Here is a 21,863-nt window from a genome sequence, read left to right on the forward strand (position 1 = left end):
CAAAAACAATGTTGAATACGACTCATTTTTGTGACTAGTTGTATGGTACCACAGTCTTGTAATGCCTCCTGATCGTCATCTATCATATCCTGTTAATAAAGGGAAGATGTGGAAATCACATCCTTTGAGAGCATAGTCGGAGACCCAGATACAAGTCCTCACTTTGTCACGTACTAAAAGGGGGACCACACACTTTGTTTTCCCAGAATGACCCCAGTTTGTGCTATTGAACCGACACACTTATTAATGCCACTCTCTTTCGATCTCAAAACGATCCCCACTGAACAATGACTGATATGGTCACCTGGCTTATGTCGGACCTTGAGGATTCGTTTAAGAGTTCAGAACCCTGGTTTCCTCAGCTACAGAACTGAGGATCAAATTGAGAGAATATACACAAAAAGGATTTTCCCATTTCTAAGTACTACATGTAAGGTATTGTCACCATTACCAGAAACGTTTTGTCAATAGAGTATCAAATAATAAGGTATGCTGTCTTAAGAAAACATGGTGTCCTTTTGATTGCCTTCCCTCACTCATTCGACAAATATTCATTGAGTTACTAGTCTGTCAGCATTAACCCTGCTGGAAAAGTCCAAATGAATAAGGGTAAATTTATCGTTTCCATTTAATTGGAGAGACAACTAACATGCCAAAAGCTAGGGGTCTCAGGTCACTCTGCAACTCAGTCCCTTTTAGACAGAAGATAAAACTCAAGAATCTTGGTTCACATCTGTGCTCTGGCCAGTTCATTATTTTGTTTTTAAAAGATTAATGGAAATTCTTGTAGTGTCCTTGATCTTACCTTAAGAGATCTCCTAGTTCATCCTGGCCTCCAGGCAGGATTGCCCTTCAAGGCAAAACAGAAACAAGGCTAATCCTTGCGATTGTGAACAAAGTTGGCCAGTCGTGTTTATACTGGCTCCACAAACCAATCTTTAGGATGTTCTTTTCAAGCTTAATGGCCTCATCTTCAGAACTTTATGAGCTGCCATAACCCCATAGACCTCAAAACAGTCTAACATTCTCAGTGGAGAAATGGAGGGCTTCGAAGGGAAATAAATAAAAGGAAGGGGGAAGACTTCTATGGTCATATGTCCAAATTAATCATAACCGAGCAATGTTTTGGCAACAGATCTATAAAGGTAAGTTTCCAGGGTAGAGATAAATATTAGCCTTTTTCCGTTCTATTCTGTGGCTATCAAGACAGCAGCTCCTTTTGACACTATTACTACACTGTAAATACAAAGGGAGTACGATTATGGATCATTAATATAGATGCACCTAAATCAATGTGTGTCTTCAGTTTCAAAAGACCAAAGCCAGAGACTAACAGCGTCTTCCACATCCCTTCCAGGTTCCAAAACTATAATTTTACCAGATCCGTGTGGGAGTCAGAAAACATCCTGACAAACCTGAGCCCAGTGCCTGTTCTGATGCCGCAGTGACAGCCATTCAGAGAGCTCCAAGTGCCCTCTTTTGGCCGGCAGGGAGAACTGCAATCCCCTTCTCTTGTCAAAAGAGCCCTTTGGAAAAAAAGAATGTGTTTACAACAAAGGCCTTTACTTATGAGCAAACCACAATGACGACTAGACAGGCAGTAGTTGCCTCTAGTCAAAGTACCTCTGCTTTCAGAAAGCCTCATTAAATGAGTCTCAATATACATCCCTCTCAACCCTGGGCGGCAGGCACAGCTGACTAGGAACCTCTCAGTCTAAGGCTGGATTTTAATAGCGATCTGTCAGGAAACACATGGCTCTCTCCTACAAGCTGTCTCTGAGGACAAGTTATGGCCAACGGTCATCTGTCCTCTTCTTCCCTCTTTACTTGGAATTTATATCATTCTCTCTTATTGACCAAACACGCGGTCATGTCCACGAGGGCATGGACGGTCATTGCTTATCCCTTACCCCGGGAACTCGGCACCGTGCCTGGCATGTAGTTAGGGCTCTGTGAAAATTAAAAGGATCCTGGGTGTGGAAGAACTCATCTGGAGAAAATCTTTAGTAGTATTGTTGCTGGAATAGGTTTTCTCTCTGCAATCGATTTCGATCCAATATTCTGGTAAAATTTTCCATAGCTTTCCTTTTAGGGCTTTTGGAACTTGAGCACAGCAATCAGGATCCAATGGTATTAGGTAGCATAAGTTTTTCCAACGCAAGAGGAGGAAGTTTGCTGATCCCCTTACTGAATCTCTGCCTTTAAAAAAATCGACAGAAAATGTAGTGCAATGTTCACTGTGGTCCTCAGCCTTCTGCCTTAGCAAAAAGCTGTAGAGTTAGTTATACATGGGTAAAAAATTCAAAACCTACTACTAAGTCAATATCAAATTTTACAATATATGGGGAATGTCACTTTTTAAAAAAAAAAAAAAAAGATATCCTTGAGCAATCTGAAAATATCGTGAATAGGATCCTAAACAAAATATTTTCTCAAGCAATCTGCTCATCAACTTCACAACTCCGATGAGTACTTCTGTTGAGAATGGCGGATGGCTACTGGAGAGGCTTGCTTGATAAATTATGGCAAAGGTTTTAATTTACTATAACGTATGCTTCAGGTATCATTAAACGTGACTTTCTGAAAATCCAAAGGACAAAGTTGGCTGGTATGATCCATGTCCAGCCTAAATCACATAGCACAATACAAGTCTTAAATGACTATCTATATGACCAAATTGAGATTCATCAGCACTATCTCAAAGGGAATTTCAAGGTGCACTGGGTATACTTTCATCAGATAGGGCAATTCTGTGTCATGAACTGACATTTACCGAGCACCTTCCAAACACAGAGCACCATGGTCATTACCTGACAGGAAAGGTCACAGATAGCATCAAGGACCATGGTCCCCAACCAGAGCAACTCTCAGTCCACTTACCTGACTACTTGAGTGGCTAACATTCACAGAAACTAGTTGAAACACAAACCCAACAAGATTCAGTCCAATTTAAATGAATAAAATAAAACCTATTATAGCAAGATAGTAATAAATGTCACATTCAAGCCTATTCAATATCTGCATAAGAAATATATTAAAGCCCTGGCCGGTGTGGCTCAGCGGTTAGAGCATCCACCTGCGGTCCGGAGAGACCCGGGTTCGGTTCCCGCTAAGGGCATGAACCTCGGTTGCAGTTTGTCCCCGGCCCTGGTTGGTCGTGCGGGTGGCAGCCACTCGATGTGTCCCTTTCACATCGATGTTCCCCTCTCTCTCTCTCCCTCCCACTCTATCTGTACAAAAAATAGAAAAATGTCCTCGGGTGAGGATGAAAAAAAAAAAAAAGAAATACATTAAAAAATAATAAATCTTTTGAATGATATTTGTTGGGAGGGGTTAGTCGGAAATATAAATCACCTCTACCTCTCCCTAGCCCAAGAAGACTTTATCAAGTAACTAAAGTAAGAATGCTGCTTTCACATAAAAGCTGTGGCAAGGAATGAAAAGTAAAGTGTCAGTGGATAAAAAAATAGATAAGGTAATATATAAATAGGACACATATCTTTGCCAGAAATAAACAATTTGTTTGAAAGTAAATTTTACCTCTTTTTTAATACTAATATTTGAAGAACTGATGACTAAGTTACAATGTGACATAGTAATACAATCTAATGGGATAAAAGTAATTTTGAAAGCCCCCAGTAGATAAGAAACAGAGAGATTTATAAACTGAGAATACCAGTGTTTAAGGCAATGGGAAACTTCCATTTTGAATCAGCTCTAAAGCATATCATTTTTTAAAAATGCCTTTTCACTGCACAGTAGATAAAACGTTGATGTCTATGTCTGTTCATGCATGTGTATATAAATATAGACCTGTATATTCAAAAGTATTTGAATATATGTACATACGATACCTAATCACCAAACATAGTTGCTTGGGGAAATATTTAAATTAAGAAACAAACCAATAAATCTCTTTTGCAGAAACTACTTACTAGCATTTCCCCTAAACACATACTAAACAAAGAAAATATAATATTAAGTACAATATATTTATTAATGTTTTCTCCCTGGGCTGAAACATTCTGTGTTTGATCATCATGCATAACCATTTAATTGAGTAGAAAAGAAGATTTCCTGCAAATATATGCTCAGTCCTCTGCTATGGCTGTATTGTCAACAATTTCAGAATATCCCTTGCTGCTGGGTTACCCACTGCCTCATGGAAACAGGAGAGGCAAAGGGAAGTCTGACCTTATGGTGATGGTATCTATCTATGTAGCTATCTATCTAATTATCTATCTGTAATGCTAGATCCAATTCAAAAAATTATCTGGTCTGTGTTTATAACTTCCTTTGTGCCATGGAATACATGGACAGTCTGGTGAGATCTGTGGACCTTTTCTGAGAATAATATTTTCTTTTTAATTTTTTTCTTTATTGATATTTAGAGTGAGAGGAAGGGAGAGGGAGAGAGGGAGAAACATCGATGAGAGAGAACATCAATTGGCCACCTCCTGCATGCCCCCCACTGGGGATTAGGCCCACAACCTGGGCATGTGCCCTGACCAGGCATTGAACCAGTGACCTTTTGGTTCATGGGTCGACGCTCAACCACTGAGCCACCCTGGCCAGGCAAGAGAATAATATTTTTAAGTGTATATAATAAAATTCAGAAAATAACAAAGATAAACAATTATATTTAAATATATTAAAATATTTTAAAATGAAAACAACTATGAAGTATCACCTCACACCTGTCAGAATGGCCGCCATCAACAAATCATCAAACAACAAGTGCTGGCGAGGGTGTGGAGAAAAGGGGACTCTAGTACACTGCTGGTGGGAATGCAGACTGGTGCAGCCACTATGGAAAACAATGTGGTGTTTCCTCAGAAAGTTAAAAATTAACCTGCCATTTGACCCAGTGATCCCACTTCTAGGAATATACTCTAAGAAGCCTTAAACACCAATCAGAAAGAATATATGCACCCCTATGTACATAGCAGCACTATTTACAATAGCTAATATCTGGAAACAGCCCAAGTGTCCATCAGTAGATGAGTGGATAGAAAAGCTGGGGTACATATACACAATGGAGTACTATGCAGCTGTAAGGAAGAAAGATCTCTTATCTTTTGAGACAATGTAGAGGGACCTGGAGAGCATTATGCTAAGCGAAATAAGCCAATCAGAGAAAGATAAAGACCACATGATCTCACTTATTTGTGGAATATAATGAACAAAATAAGCTGATAAACAAAATAGACCCAGAGACATAGAAAAGAGTACGGTTCAGACTGACAGACCCCAGAGGAGGGAGGTGGGGGGGATGAGATAAACTAAAGAACTTATATGCATGTATGCATAACCAATGAACATAGATAACAATGTTGGGGGGAGGGGAGGGTGTCTGGGGGGGAAACATCTGTAACAAAAATAAATCAATAAAAATAATAAATAAATAAATAAATAAATAAATAAATAAATAAATAAAATTTAAAAAGTAAAAACCATACTTAAAAAAATTTTTAATGGAAAATTTTGATAAAATAGTGTGTGTTTCTTAGCTTATTAAATATAAATATCTACTGATGCATTTAATAGCCACCATAATTTTAAAGTAGTGATGACCATAAATTACATTTTGAGAGATCTGTAACAACTATAATATGCTATTAAAATTATCTGTGATAGCCCTAGTCAGTTTGGCTCAGCTGTTAGAACATCAGCCCGCAGACCAATGAGTCAAGGATTCGACTCTAGTCAAGGGCAAGTACCTCAGTTGCAGTCCGTCCCCAGCCTTGGTTGGGGTAGTACAGGAGGAAACCAGTCGATGTGTCTCTTTCACATCTTTCTTTCTCTCTCTCTCTCTCTCTCTCTCTCTCCCCCCTCTCTCTCCTCCTCCCCCCCTTACTCCCTACTACTCTATCTGAAGATAAATGGGAAAATATCCTGGGGTGAGGATTTTTTTAAAAAAGTACCTGTGATATCTCAACAAACAACAAGTGTTGGTGAGGATGTGGAGAAAAGGGAACCCTAGTGCACTGTTGATGGGAATGCAGACTGGTGCAGCCACTGTGGAAAGCAGTACGGAGTTTCCTCAAAAATTAAATATGAAACTGCCTTATGACCCAGCTATTCCACATTTGGGAATATATCTGAAGAAACTTAAAACACTAATTCAAAAAAATACAGGCACCCCTATGTTCATTGCATTGTTATTTATGATAGCCAAGACTTGGAAGCAGCCCAGGTGCCCATCAGTAGATGAGTGGATAAAATCTGTGGCACATTTACACAATGGAATACTACTTGGCCATAAAAAAGAAGGAAATCTTACCCATTGCAACAGCATGGATGAACCTGGAGAGTGTTATGTTAAGTAAAATAAGCCAGTCAGAGAAAGACAAGTACCATATGATTTCACTAATATGTAGAATCTAATGAACAAAATAAACTAACAAAGTAGAAAAAGACTCATAGATAGTGAACAGACTGACAGCTATCAGAGGGGATGGGGGTCGTGGGGTTGGGGAAAGAGATTAAGCACACACACAAAAACTCATAGACACCGACAACGGTATGGTGACTACCAGAGGGAAAGCAGGGCAGGGGGAGGTAGAAGAGGGTAAAGGAAATAAATGGACTAGTAAATATATAATACAATATACAGATGATGGATTATAGAATTGTACACCTGAAACCTATGTAATTTTATTAACCAATGTCACTCCTATAAATTCAATAAAAAGAAAAACAAAGGTAACCTGTTTAAACTTTAGATCATTTCCTCTGTTACCTGAAATCAAGCTAAAGCATTATATAAACTTCATTTTAGAAAAAAAGGTGCTTTTTCCGCAGAATCTGTACTGTAAAAGAAAAAAGGGGAGGAGGAGGAGAAGGGGAAAAGACAACAGGAGCTCTGGGTTGATAGGTGATAATTCTCATCTTCTATTAAATTTAGGTATTAGGGAGTTTGAGTTGCACTCTTTTTAGTTACTACAAATTAAAAATAAATAAAAAATTAAGATCGTGAATGACATGTCACAGGAAAAATGGGCACAGTTCTGAACTTGAAGGTGAGAGGTATCGGTGAACGAGCCATAAAGAGTTGAGAAAGACATGCCCAGTCGGTGTGGCTCACCGGTTGAGTGTCGACCCATGCACCAAGACGTCGCCGGTTCCATTCCTGGTCAGGGCACATGCCTAGGTTGTGGGCCAAATTCCCAATGGTGGGCATCCAGGAGGCTGCCAATCAATGTTCTCTCTCACTGATGTTTCTATCTCTCTCTCCCTCTCCCTTCCTCTTTCTCTAAAATCAATAAAGAAAAAAAAACTTGTTTAAAAAAAAAAAGAGTTGAGAAAGAAGCAATGTAGGATAGGAGCTGGGGAGAGATGAGCAGAGAGGGTAGGAAAGGCTGACACATTTCTCTGACGTCTCCCTTCATCACTTTTGTTCTTCCATTTCCTCAGACCCAAAGCCCTGACATCATCCCTCTCTTTTTTCTCACCTCCTCCTCGAGTAGTCCATGCACAAATCTTTCAACATAGATCCAGAATTCGGCCATTTCTCACCCCACTATCATCTCTTGTTTAGATTGTTACAATATTTACCTAAATGGTCTCCACTTCTACCTTTGCAGTCTATTTGATTGCAGCATAGCAATCAGGTGGCCCTGTTAAAATGTTTGTGAGGTTGCATCCCTTGTCCTCCAATGGCTCCCCATCAGCCTCAAGATAAGAATCAATATTCTTACCGTGGTCTACAAGCCGTAACAATCTTCTGTCCCCGTTAACTCCATAGCCCACTATCACACTCACTCAATTTCAGCCACACTGGCCGCTCTCTAGCCTCTCTAATCCAGGCCCACTAGTGCCTCCAGGTCTTTGAATTTGCTCCTCCGGGACAAGGAGGAGCCTGGCTGGTTCCACAGACTAGTTCAAAAGCCAAGTTCTCAGTGATACTTTCCCTGGACACCCATCTACATTGAATTCCCTTTGCCCTAGTGATTTATTTGCCATGCTGGTGCTTTCTTTATTCCCCTTAGGTCTTAGCATTGCATACTTTACTTATCTTGTTTATAGTCTACGTCCAAATACAATGTTAGCTCAATGAGGGATTTTTGCTTTTTTTTTGGAATCACTGATATATCCCTAAGGCCTAGAATGCTAACCGATATCTAGTAGGTGCTGAATAAATATTTGTTCAATAAATACACAAATTACACTCTGCTCTTAACAGACTCTTAACATAGTAAGCTTTACCCACACGCTAAAATCATTTAAAACTAAACACATTTTCCAAAAGATTTTTTCTTCCAGAGACAAATTAGGCACTTGTCTACTGCCTTAAGAATTCCCTACTTGATCACTGAAATGTATTAAGTATACCAAATTCTCAGATTGCATGTAAGGTGTGTGTATGTGTGTGTGTGTGTGTAAAGGGGCCAAAAAAGCCAAGTGTTTTGGAGAGACTAGTGTCCTTCAGACCTGAAGATTGGTAAAGGCATGATTGGCAGGCACCAAATTAGTTGGCTACTAAGAAACCAGAATAAAGGGTTTTGTCAAAACTGGAATATGAACTAAGGAAATCTCCAGAAAGGACAGAAGTTACTATGTGGAACTCAGAGGTTGTCCTTCTGAGCCTTTGGAACTCTGGGTACAATTCTCATTCCAAACATCATTCCTAATATCCATTTCAAGAATTCTCCATAAATTTCAGGCATCTTTATGATCCAAACTTAGTGAGAGTGTATTGATCATAGAAGGAACCTAGAACCTAGAAAAGAGTACATTTTATAAACATTAACTAATATTGAACAGAACTTTACAGTTCATAGGATTTTTGTATGTATTTTTAAGTACGTGGACTATATTTTATAGTTTACTTCCCCTAATTTTTACCACCCACTTCCTCTGTATTTTGACTGATTATAAATTTTATCTATTTTCACTTAAATCATATATGGAACTAGATAAAAAGAGCAAGCTAGCTACCTACAGTGGGTATGTATGTACAAAGTTCCATTATCCATATTTCCAGGTAAAGAGACTGACACTTGGAGAGTTTAATAAATATGTCCAAGGCCACACGTCTCACTTAATCACGAAGCTGAGACGCACACAGAGATGGTCTGGCTCCTGTTCTGTCCACCAACCCACACCTCCTTTCTGCACTCTGCCATCCAAGCTAGTGGAATGCTCTGTCCAAAATGTTAATCTAGTATAAAATAGCTTATTTTATGTATTGTGTTGTGCTTATTTGCACAGGGCTGTCCCTCCAGCTGCAGGACGGGCTCTTCAAGTTTTCCTCCGTGAGCATGCGATGGGCAGTGAGACTGGGCTCCGCACTCGGCCCCGCGGAGAGCCCACGCCCGGCCCCGCAGTCTCGCGCCGGCTGACAGCACAGCCACCAGGGCGCACACTCAGAACGCTGTCTCTCCACCCCGTGCCCCCCCAGGCTCGGCCCCGCCCGAGTTCATCAGCCCGCCCACAGCCTAGTGTCCGAAGGAATCTGTTGGACATGAATTTAGGAACGGGGCTGTCAGTCTCGCTCCGGTGCAGTGCCTGGAACACAGTGGTTGCTCGGTAAGAATAGCTAAATTACTTTAAATATTGAGATATTTAAAATCAAGGACCCATGGATTGGAACATAGACATTTATTCATATTATCCCCAGTATTTTGGGTGTTCTGGTCATAGTAAGAGTCCTAGCAAGATTTGCTGTACAACGACATCATGAAACGCCTTCAAATCCAGATACATCAGGATGCTTCCCAGCACAACCACTCAGGCCCAGTGACGGAAGCTCCAGGAGAACCTCCCAGAAGGCTCAACATGCAGTCCCCGTGGAGTCTGGACAGAGACTGGAGGCTGATTCCCGTCGAGAAAGAGGGCAGACACTGCTGCCTTCTACGGCCAAGGAGAAGAGCGGCTTCGGCAGGACCAGCCGGCACTCCCGGAGCTCACCGCACGAGTCAGCCAGCCAGTGCCGAGGGAAGTAGCGGGCCTTGAGTTACGGTCGAGGTCGACAGACCATGCCCAAGCAGTCACCCTCCAGGATTCAGTGTCTCCAACAGAAAGAACTGGGACCAGGGTCAGCCAGCGGGTACATCTCCTCTGCTGGGGAACCACAGGGGTCTCGAGGGAACCCAAAAAATCTTCCATCTAACACTCAGCGGGCTACAAAGTCATGTGATCACTGTACTAACTGGAAAAGACTTGTACTTCTTCGCCTCCTCTCCCTCACCTCATCCTGAACTTGAGAAGTGAGTAAGACAAAGTGGAATACAGAAGGCAACGATAGATCACACATCCTCTTCCCCCACTGCAGGTTTCTGAGCCTGAGTCAGGCTGGAGTTGCAGGGTGTGAAGGTGGGGGTCGGATCTTTAAATTGAGTGTGATAGATTTGACACTCCAGATACTGGGTTTCCCAGTCAAGTACTCTTTCCTTGCATCGCGCTGCTTACTCATGGCCACTTCCTGTTTCCGTATGTGCCTGTTATGTAGCACATACATCAGAACACACAGTGTTGAGCTTAGGAGCTTTGGCTAAGGTGGCAGACAGATGTGACCTTGGGCCAGTTAGTCAACCTCTGCAGGCCTCAGTGTGTTCACATGCAGAAAGAGAGTAACAACAGCACCACTTGACCAGGTTGTTGAAAAATGCAGTAGTCCATGGGAAGCAGTAAAAGATTCATGCATTTTATGAAAAGTTATTGAATATATATAGTACTGCTTTTATTTCCGGAGGTTGCAGTAATAAAGTACCACAACTGGGTGGCTTAAAACAACAGAAATGTATTGTTTCACAGTCTGGAGGTTAGAAGTTTATAATCCAAGGGTCGCCCCGCTGGTGTAGCTCACTGGTTGAGTGTCAACCCATGCACCAAGAGGATGCCGGTTCGATTCCCAGTCAGGGCACATGCCCAGGTTGTGGGCCAAATTCATAGTGGAGGGCATGCAGGAGGCAGCCAGTTGATATTTTCTTTCATTGAAGTTTCTCTCTCTCTCTCTCTCTTTCTTAACTCTCTCTAAAAATCAATAAAGAAAAATATTTTTTAATAAAAATAAATAAAATCCAAGGGTCACCTGGGCCCTGCTCCCTGATGACGCCAGTGCTCGCTTGCTTAGTATGTTGGTGTAGGCAGCACCACTCCAGTGTTCACAAGGCATTCTCCCTGTGTGTGTCCGTCTGTGTCCAAACTTCCTTCTTAAGAACACCAGTCCTATTGAATTAGGAGTCCACATTTCTCAAAGTGACCTTATTGTAACTAATGACATTTGCAACAATTCCATTCCCAAATGAGATCACATTCTGAGGTCCTGAGGATTAGGACTTAAATATGTACATTTTTATATAATTAATTCAGCCTGTAGTACCTATTATGTGCCAGAAACTTCTAGGTACTGGTAGTCGAGAAGTGAATAAGCTGTACTTCTGGTATTTATGTTCCCGTTGAGAAAGTCACACAATAAAAGTACAAAGAAATAAATAAACAAGATAATTTCAGATAGACATAAGAGCTCTGAAAATGGTAAAATAATGAATTAGAGCAGTGGTCCTCCAACATTTTGGTCTCCAGATTCCCTTTTCCTCTTGAACCACAAAAGGTTTTACATATACAGGTTATATCTGTCAATATTTACCATTTTATAACTTTATTCTATTTAATTCAGTTCCAAATTCAAAAATTGGTAACGTGTTTAATGCCTCATGTGGAAACACCAAGTTGAATATCAAAAAACTAAATTAATTAATGCACAGAAATATACAAAATGCTAGTGTCAACATTTATAACAACAACAAAAAAACACATGATTTTTACACCATCATGCAATGTCGATTCAAGTGATCACTCAAAACTCATGCCCTACACTACATGGAACTGAAAACCCAAGCCGTACGTACTTCCCAGCAGGTAATTTATTGCCACTTACCTCTAATTTTGCGGTTCTTAGTCTAGCGGTACATTAGAATCACCTAGGGAGCTTGAAATTTTTTGATGACTAGACACCACCCCCAAACCATTGAAGTCAGAATGTTTGGACAGGGGTTCTGCTGGGTATTCAGGCTAATTTCTTTATTTCATCATAGATAATTAAGCTACAGTAGCTATGAAAACTTGAAACCAAACAGACACAAATACTGTCCAGATAATTTGTAAACTAGGATTGAGAACCACTGCTACAGTCTAGATGAACACTAAGCTCAACAGGTGTGGATTAGGAAAGAGCAACCTCTCTCTCAGTGTTCTGAGAATCTTCAACCTGACCTGCTCCATGGAATCATTTTGATCCAACATGAACATGAACTAGAATATGTGCATTAATTCCACCTGTATAAAGACAGTCAAATCATTCCAATGCTGAAAGAGAATTTTCAGCTCTTGCTGCCTTGGAAAGTGCCCAACAATCTGTCCTGCCAAAAGGTCAAAATGTTAAATGACGTTGCTTCCCACAAAACCAAATTTAGAGTGTAACCTCAAATGTTAATATATGCAGATCTTTCCTCTGCCCCTAGAAGGTCAAATATTCACAACAGTCATAAAATCTACACTGCACTATCCTCCCAGGATTTCTGAGGCTGCAGTAACAAATTATAAAATTAAAGGGGAAAGAAACTCCCTATGAAAGGAAAGTTATAGTCTAAGAAAAAGAAAGACCATGAAGAGACAGCTAAACAGAAACACATGTCATCAACAGCACACCTAGTAGCTGTGACGTGCTTTACAATTTACAAAAGACTTGTATCTGTCAGTTGATCTTCACAACAGTTGTTTCTGCTGACTGGTATTCATATTTCCATTCTCTAAACAAGGAAATAGAGATTTCAGGAGGTCAAGTGACTCATCCAGTGTTCACAGTGCAGATGAGACCTGAACTCAAGTCCTGTTCAGGAAACTTTGAGCCCCATCCACTGCCTTTCCCAGGATGTGGGAGTGTGTCAGTTGTTTCTTGAACAGGTTTTCCTGTTAGATACTCCCTATAATAAAAACTTCCTCCCCAGACCAAAGAAAGGCAAAATCTGTTTTTAAATGTTATCAATCATTATGCCATTCATAAGTCAGAAAGGATGAATTCATTCGCTAAAATAATATTTTTCACAAATGTCCAGATTACTGAACATTTTCTACAGTTTCATTAACAACAGTTTAAAACCAACAGTTGTGCAGTAGAATCAGTTTGGGCAGATTCTTTTTTTTTTAATTCCTCACCTGAGGACACTTTTTCTATTTATCATCAGATGCAGTGGGAGGGAGGGAGGGAGGGAGAGGGGGAGAGAGAGAGAGAGAGAGAGAGAGAGAGAGAGAGAGAGAGAGAGAGAAACATCAACATGATAGAGCCACATCGACTGGCTGCCTTCCGCACGACCCAACTAGGGCCGGGAATGAACCACAACCAAAGTGCATGCTCTTGACCAGAATCAAACCCATGACTCGTTGGTCCGTGGGCTGACGCTCTAGCTGCTGAGCCAAACCAGCCAGAAGTGAGGCAGATTCTTTAAATGCTAGACAGCATTTTCTAAAAACTTTTTTTTCCAGTATTGTCTCTAAAATAAGTCAAACAAACTGTAATAACTGAAAAATCTAACCAGACATGAATGCAAACACCCCGAGGAGATAATTCTGCATCAAATGAAGAGGCACGTGGCTAAATTAAAGAAAAAGAGGCTCTCTAGCATTTCATCTAAAATCTGATGGACAAAGAACATAGTAATGGTAACCCACATAAAAGGCAGTACTTTGAGTAATAGTGATGAATATGAAATGCCCCATTTTAAATAACATCTGTGGCTCTTTGTAATCAATAACAACAAAACAATTCTCTTCAGTGTGTGTTCTCATGTAGAGGCTAAAGGAGAAATAGCCCTCATAGTAATAGGATGGCAGGGACACCCTTTCCTTTTATATCAATCCCCAAAATAGCAGTCAATTTTTACAGAATCAAACAGCCAAGGGAAGACTGGACAGAATAAGAGACCCAGGGCAACAGAAAAGCAGATGCTTTGGCGAGAAGGCAGGCTATAAATGTTGGTTTCCCAGGATTTTGATAGCAGGAGTGTTTATCTTATTGAAAGCAGAGTCTAATTGAATAAAAGAGTTTTTTAAATAGTGGGCCATTAATTAGGCAGCATGGGGCAAAGCAGGGATTCGGTAATGTAGGAGGCTTCTGGGACCCACAGGCTGCAACTCATCGATTCTGTCAGGGTGCCAGAGCAACCAGAGAGCTGCCTGTTTTGCCTCTTCTGCAAACCTACCTGATACATTTGGAAGTGGCTTCCCCGTGCTTTGCCTCTGTTCAAATCATCCCATAATGACTCTGGCACTGTCAGCTGCGAACTTGGCGGCTCTGAGAGATATCAGATGTTTTTCTCATGCTTGCTGAACCTCTCTTAGACAAATTTTGCATTGTTTTTTGTGTCAGTTTTATCGTGGAACATCGTGTTGCCATCTGGGAAGAAAAACAACATGGTAGAGGAGCAGCTGGTGACTGGCGATGGCCAAATAAACATTGGCAGGCACCCGCCATTAGGTGAGATAAGAGGGATGGGCGGCCGCCAGCACAGACCGTCCCTCACCGCTGGAGCTGCCCCGCGGTGCCTCCTCGCCGCTCCATTCAAAGTCATGGCCACGTTTCATTCAGGGGCTCACGCTCCGCAAGTGTCAGGTCCTGGGCTTGCTCTTCTTTGTCCTAGAGGAACAAGATGGATCTACAAATTGCCCCACGACTGAATCTCTCTCCCTGAGCAGGACAACGGGCTTCTTGAACAAGGGGAAAGATTTTGATACTGTAACAGAAAGGCTCCCCTGAGGAATGAGAGGGCACCGAAACTCTCACCGCCCTTTTCAACCAGTTCATGGACTTGATTTCGGTCGCCCCCAACACCATTGGTATTCATGGCTTTCAAACCCTTCAGTCTTCTTAGGATCGTGTATGTGTGGTAAACCTGTGTAAATAATACTAACGCGTCTTTGGGAGCAGGGCAGTGAGGAGATGTGAGTCACACTTGATCAACAAAGTTATCTCTCAGGCTTTCTTGTTGCTAAGATATAATTTTTCCATTGCAACATTTCTAGAAGTGCATTTCTACATGCAAAGAATAAATTTCTAAAATGTATAGAATATATTATATATTATACAATTAATTATATATAATGTATAAAATATAATTAATAAACATAATAATATATAATTACTATATTATATAACTAATATAGTTTTCCCTAATTCAATTATATGTTGAATATATATTCAATAATGTATATTATACATATATTCAATATATATTTTATATATATAATTTTCATATATATGTATATATACACACACATGAATTTTACCAGGACAAAATGGAAATGCAAACAAAACCCTGGTACTCTCGATAAGGTTATATTACAATGCTGGCCAATTTGGCTCAGCAGTTAGAACACCAGCCCAAGGCCCAAAGGGTCTCAGGTTTGATTTTCGATCAAGGGTATTTACCTGGGTGGCAGGTTCTATCCCAGCCCTGCATGTGACAGTTGCTATTACCCTGATTTGAGGTCTAATGAGATCAATTGTGTTAGTCTCTCATTGTATTAACTCAGAAACTTTGAGGCTGTAATCTATTAGTCCATAATCCTTAGTCTATGAACTCCATAAGATTTTAGTTTATAGACTATCAACATTTATAAGAAAATGTGTCTTAGAACAGCAGGGAAATGTTTTCTAAAGTAAACCTATCACTGGCAAAAAGAAGTATTTCCTATATTTTTCTTGAGCATCCACAACACATGTAACACTAGATGGACTCTGTACTGATGAAAAAAGATAATTATTTCTGGCCTCATTTACCAATGAAGGAATTTAATTTAAAAAAATGGTAAATAACTGGCCTCAAGATCAACCAGTTTGAAAACCTAGAGAATCTTTCTGGAAGGCCTGTCCCCTTAACCACTATGCTGTGAGATAAAGTGTTCAGTAGCCAAGTACCAAACAGTGCCTTTATTGTAACTTTAAAGTCAGTTCCTGTCGATCCGGTAAGCTTCCTGGAAGAGCTGGAAAATGAATAGGGTCGTGAAGGGCTGGTTAAGGTAAATGTTGGCAAAGCAAATAAAGAAAACTGAAAAGCCACTATTAGACAACAAGGAGGGAAGCTCAGGAGAGAATACGGGGAGTTTTGCAGAAGGCCTAGAGGAGAAGAAATTGGAATTGCAATCACATGCTGGCAAGGCAGTGCAAATCAATTTGTAAACGATGGATGTCCCCATTGGAAAGCGTCCAGGGAGACACAGCAGTATGGCCAGGAAGAACCCCCGCCCTTGATGAGTGCCTCAGAGCCTTCCTGAGAAGGGTAATAGCCTCACCACTCAGGGGGCCCCAGATGACAGAATGTAAGAAGGTGACAGAACTAATATGATCATTGTGTGATAAATTAAAGCATATAATCACATGGATATTTTTCACCCCAAAAGACAGGATCTTGTCACTTAACAGGATCAATGAAGAAAGAAGCATATCCCTGGCCACTGAGAAGCACCCAGAGCTGATGAACTTCTAACTTGTTGAGAGGAAGATGGCTTGGACATATTACAGGTTCATCTTCTGACTGAACAGAAGGTCTCTGTTAACAACAGAATGTCATAGGAACAGTGTAAAGGTAAGGATCAAGTACTTCAAACTCCAGGAACAATGTGGCTATGTACATTAAAGCTCAGGCTTCCCAGATTTAAGATGTCTAGGGTAGGAAAATCTTATCACAACTAGAAAAAGGGGCACAGTAAGTTTGAAAAGCTAGGCAAAGTATCATGGGTAAAACCAAAAAAGATGCTAACATTGCACAGTTACAAAGCCAGGCGCGGGATGGAGGAGGGGGTAGTGGAGAGGGGGAGAGTCCCAGCCACAAAGTGGGCATGGGTGTAACCTTATAGGTTACAGAACCTGTTTAAGTATGGAAGGGCATTTCTCAGTGTTAAGCATCCCCTGTCTCTCAGGCAAATGGCCCTGGAAGCAGCATGACATCTAACTGACATCACTCTCTGAAGCATGGGTGGCATTCATAGTCTGATTTGGAAATGTCAAAAGCAAGTGAGGTCAAACAAACAAACACAAGCAACATGTTAATTACTTAATTTGCCTGGAGCTCCAAGCAGAGAAGACAGCATCTTTTGCAACACCCAGGCACCACCATATATTAAAGCAGTAGCAATGTTTGGACTCCTTGGCCCTTTGCCGCCCCCACCCCGTTTCTTACTCTCTCCTTCCTTTCAATTGCTTTTTAATTACAGCTGGAGAGCCCATGTGTACAGGCAGCTGCTTCTGGGCAAAGGCAGGCTCTGCTGTGCTAGGTAAAGCTCCTGACTCTGGGTGTTTTTATTCCCTGTCATTCACGCTATGTACCATTTAGTCGCCCCACCAAATATCAGAGCATATCACATGGCTACAATAATTAGAATGCTGTGTTGCTGGTATAAGAATTAACAGGAAAAACGGTAATAGATGGCTTGGAAATGGGAAGTAGTGTTTATTAAAATGTTTATATTGTAAATGTGATAACTCAAATCAGTTTCACCAGTAAATATTACCGAAATGGTTATAGTTAACTATTAGAGGCTTTTGAGTCTATTTAACTCCTCATCTATTTAAAAGATGAGTACAAAAGCATATAACAGAAAGTGGAAAAAAAGTAATTTTATCAATTCTCTAGCTTTTTAAGCTTTAAAGTTAAATAAGAATTACAGAAAAACAGTTAAGTTGGACAACATAATATTTTGTCTTGTCTTAGAAAACACCTTGAACAAGTTAAAACTACAGTAAACATCTAGGTTCTTTGGTAGCAGTACCTTTACATTTCTTGGGGCAAATGGTGCTCCTCTCAGGCTTACTTGGGTCTGTCTCCATTTCCCCCAAGTGACTGAGGGAAGTGTGTGGCCCACCCATTCTATAGCCTCGGGCAGAATGACTACCCGAGGAACGGTCATGTCCACCCATTGAGACCCAGTTCAAGAGATTGTACTAGAATGGCTGGCAGAGAGGACCCTTGAGTGGGGTGATGAGAGGGCTGTAGTGCTCTCTTCAGGGTCATTTGCCACCAGTACAAAAGGTCTGCTTGAGTGAGGTCAATCCAGAGGAAATCTGAGCTGAGAGATGGACAGATCCTAAGTCCCCAAACTCAGCTCTCCCTAAAGGCAGCTCTCTGAAGCCTTCAGTGAGCCAGTAAATTCTCTCTCTCTCTCTCTCTTTTTTTAATCCTCACCTGAGGATATTTTTCCATTTATCTTCAGAGAGAGTGGGAAGGAGGGAGTGAGAGAGAGAGAGAAACATCAGCGTGAGAGGGACACATCAACTGGCTGCCTCCCTCAGGACCAACCAGGGCCAAGGACGAACTGCGACCAAGGTGCATGCCCTTGACTGGAATAGAACCTGCGGCTCACTGGTCCACAGGCCGATGCTCTACTCGCTGAGCCAAACCAGCCAGGGCATAAATTCCCATTTTTATTCAACTAATTGGAATTGACTTTCTGTCTCTTGTAACAAAAAAAAAAAAAAAAAGGCATTAAAACTCAAAATAAGAGGAGGGAGGGGAGGGATACAATATAACATTACATAGGGTGGTGGTTTTCTGAATATTTAAATTACTTATAAAAATTAATAAGTATTTCACTTCAAAGAAAATTAGCAATATAATAAAAGGATAAAATGGCTAATAAACACACAAATTTTAAAATATACCATATTAATAATCCAAGAAATGCAGTTAAAGCAGACTTTAAGTATCATTTTCACCTATGAAATTTGCCCAAAAGTTGTTAGTCATCCAAAATGGGAGCGAAGAGGAGACGAGCACTCCCAAGCACTGCCCCAGGAGTCTAGCCTGTTGGTTGGAGGGCCTTCCCACGTGAAATACCAAACTGGCCCTGTATGTGGAGGGCAGGGAGAGACGGAGGAAAGGCAGCCACTCCACATTGGTGGGTGGCACTTTCACTCAGCAAGGGAACTTACATGTGATGCTTGTTTGGGTGACTGGAGACAAATCCATCTCCACCTCCACCGGGCAGAATGTAAAGTTTGTACAAAGGCCTTAGCTGGGCTCCGTCGTGCATACCATCTAGACAGGCTCAACAACGCATTGCTCTCTCGAGGCTGCATCCTTGAAAATGACTCATGCTGTCAGGACAGTGGGCAGAGCAAACATTCCAAGGACAGAGGAAGCAGTTAGGAGCCTCCAATTGCCCAGGTCCAGCAACTGGGTCGATTGGTCACGTCCTCATGATAACCTTCTCCAACAACCTTTTAAAGAACTATTTATGCATGCATGCACACACACGCGCGCGTGCACGCGCGCACACACGTGCTTAAATGCTCTAATACTTTGTTAAAATAATTCCACAGTTAGGGATCTATCCTCAGGAATAACCTGAAATAGAGATAACACATCATGTTTAAGAAATTTCAAAACACCATGTCACTAAAAATGACATTTATAAAATGTTTTAAAAGCCCAGTAAAATATTTTCATTGTATCCTTAAGTCAAAAGGCAGCAAACAAACCTGTGTTTAATATGATTGTGACTGAAAAAATATGTGAACAAAGAAAAAAAAGGATGAAAGTAAACCAATGTTCATAGCAACTATCACTGGGTGGTTGGGTAATACATTTTTATACTACTTTTCTGAACTTTCCAAATTACCTATATGTATCATCTTGATAATCAAAGTAATTTTCATATTTATTCTTAAAAATTTACTTGCCCGTCTGTCCCATTTTTTTTCAGACATATATGGCCCTTGGAGGGCACAGAATGTCAGATCCAATGGATACTCGAAGTGGAAGGGATTTCAGAGATGATGTGGCTCAACATTTCCCCTAATAGGGCTATCACATCTGCAGCATCTCTGACACAGTCCTTTCTTCTCTGTCTGAAGACCTGCAGTGAGCGTGGGAGCCACAAGACACAAAGCTCCTTCACATTCAAGAGGACTCAGACTCTAAGGGGTGGAGAGTTCCCTCTTACCTTGACTCAGCATCTTATATGCTGAATTTACTTATGCTGACTCACCTCTTGGTAACTCCAAATCTTTCATCCTAGTTCTAGTCTTTGGAGAATAAAAATTATGTCATGGGAAGATCATGGCTTTATCACCAGCTAAATCAAAGTTTGAATCTCTGCTACAGCACTGTACTAGTATTATGATCTTGGGCAACAACTCTGAATTTTTGTTTCCTCACTTGTAAAATGGAGATAATGCTACCCATTTCTCAGACAAATAAAAGAGATCCCATGTGTGAAGCACCTAGTATAAGCATAGAGTACCTACTGAAAGTTAATTCTCTCAATGTCACCCCAATACATTTATTTTAAAAAAAGGAAAGTTAATTCTCTATTCTCTTATCCTGAGGACTAGGCATATTGCCTAGAATACAGTAAGAATTCAAAAATATTTGTTGGATGAATGAAGAGTTTCTCAAACAGCCATGAATCCACCTATGCAAACAATAAACTACTCAGGTTTCCATCATATATTGGAGAATGTAAGGAGAGAATGTAAGATGCTCTGCAGAACTTGGGCTACACTATTATTTCAGCTTTACTCTGAATTATTGGTTTAAAAAAGGGAAAAGAGATCTAATTTGTCCAGCTAAAGTTCCTCTTGAACCCATGTTCCTCTCAGTGGGCACCCTCCCCTTATAATTGCTCATAAACTATCTACTTAATAGTCTACTTGAGAATTACACTTATAATAACATCAAAATTGCTAGGCTATACATTTTTTAGGGGGAGAGAGAGAGAGAAAGAGAGGAAGAGAGAGAGAGAGAGAAAGAAACATTGATTTGTTGTTCCAGTTATTGTTTATACATCCATTAGTTGATTCTTGTATGTACCTTGAATGGGGATCAAACCCTCAATCTTGGTATATGGGGACAATGCTTTAACCAACTGAGCTACTGGGCCAGGACTTAGGCTATACTTTTTAAATTTCTTTTTCTTTTCAGTTGTTTATTTCTTTCATTTGATTTTTTGGCATTTTCTCTATAACATCTCAGTGAACTTTCAAGAAAAAAAGTGAAACAATGAAAAAAACAAGCACTTTTAGTGATGATTAAAAGGTAATCATAAAAAAAGGTAATCAGAAATTATACGTGTTTATTAGCACCCTAGGATATAATGTATTGTGGCCTGAAGATCTGAACTTACTTAAAGCACATGGGTGTTCTGTGTTTCCTCCACTCTCTTGCAATTTGATTCTCTCTTCATATTTTTAGTTCTACTCTTTCCAGAGGGAAATCACACACTCAGATCCAACAGAGCATAGTAGGGCTTTTGTTTTCTCTGTTAACTGTTAATATTGCACCAGGTGCCCTGGAGAGGAATTTCCTCTCTCCGGAGTCCTTTTAAGATTGTGTCAGCCACTCCCTGTCTGGGCCAGCAAATTTCCCTATATGGCACATAGCTGGTTTCTGCCCATTCATCCCTCCTTATCTGACTCTGATTTCATTCTTTCAGGTTAGGAACAGCAATAGTGATTTTAGTTATTATCCTCCCCCCCCCCTTATATTTTTCTCCTGGATTAAAGCAGGGTATCAAGTGGGAATATTCCAATTTCCCCAGAACTGTATTCAAAGTCAAAGCTGAAGACTGAAATATGCTCAGACTTTCATATTCTAATATGTACAATATCCCTCTAGGGCTTTCTAATTGGCATCGATTTAGAACGAGCCTTACTACCAATCTTTACCGCCTCTTCCTGGGCAATGTATTGAGGAGAGTAGGCATTTAAAGAGACACTGTGCCAGGAAGGAGGAAGTTAACCGTGTTACAAAAACACAGAAAAGAGGGTATGAAGGAAAGATGGGCAATTTATTTTCCAGTTGGCAATCTGTTTGACCACCACACCTCACTACCTGAGCCAAAGAAAAGAGAAATAGAGACCAGAG

General features: G+C 40.6%; 1 protein-coding gene across 1 annotated transcript in view; it reads left to right on the forward strand.

The window, feature by feature from the left end:
• Positions 1-14,415: 14,415 nt before the first annotated feature.
• TMCO5A (transmembrane and coiled-coil domains 5A) overlaps positions 14,416-21,863 on the forward strand; it is a 44,838-nt gene continuing 37,390 nt past the window's right edge. The window contains exon 1 of the mRNA XM_036246113.1: positions 14,416-14,497. Coding sequence (XP_036102006.1) covers positions 14,416-14,497 — 82 coding nt within the window. The remainder of the gene's footprint in view (positions 14,498-21,863) is intronic.

This window comes from Molossus molossus, unplaced genomic scaffold (genome assembly GCF_014108415.1).
Source record: "Molossus molossus isolate mMolMol1 unplaced genomic scaffold, mMolMol1.p scaffold_m16_p_1, whole genome shotgun sequence".
Lineage (NCBI taxonomy): Eukaryota > Metazoa > Chordata > Mammalia > Chiroptera > Molossidae > Molossus > Molossus molossus.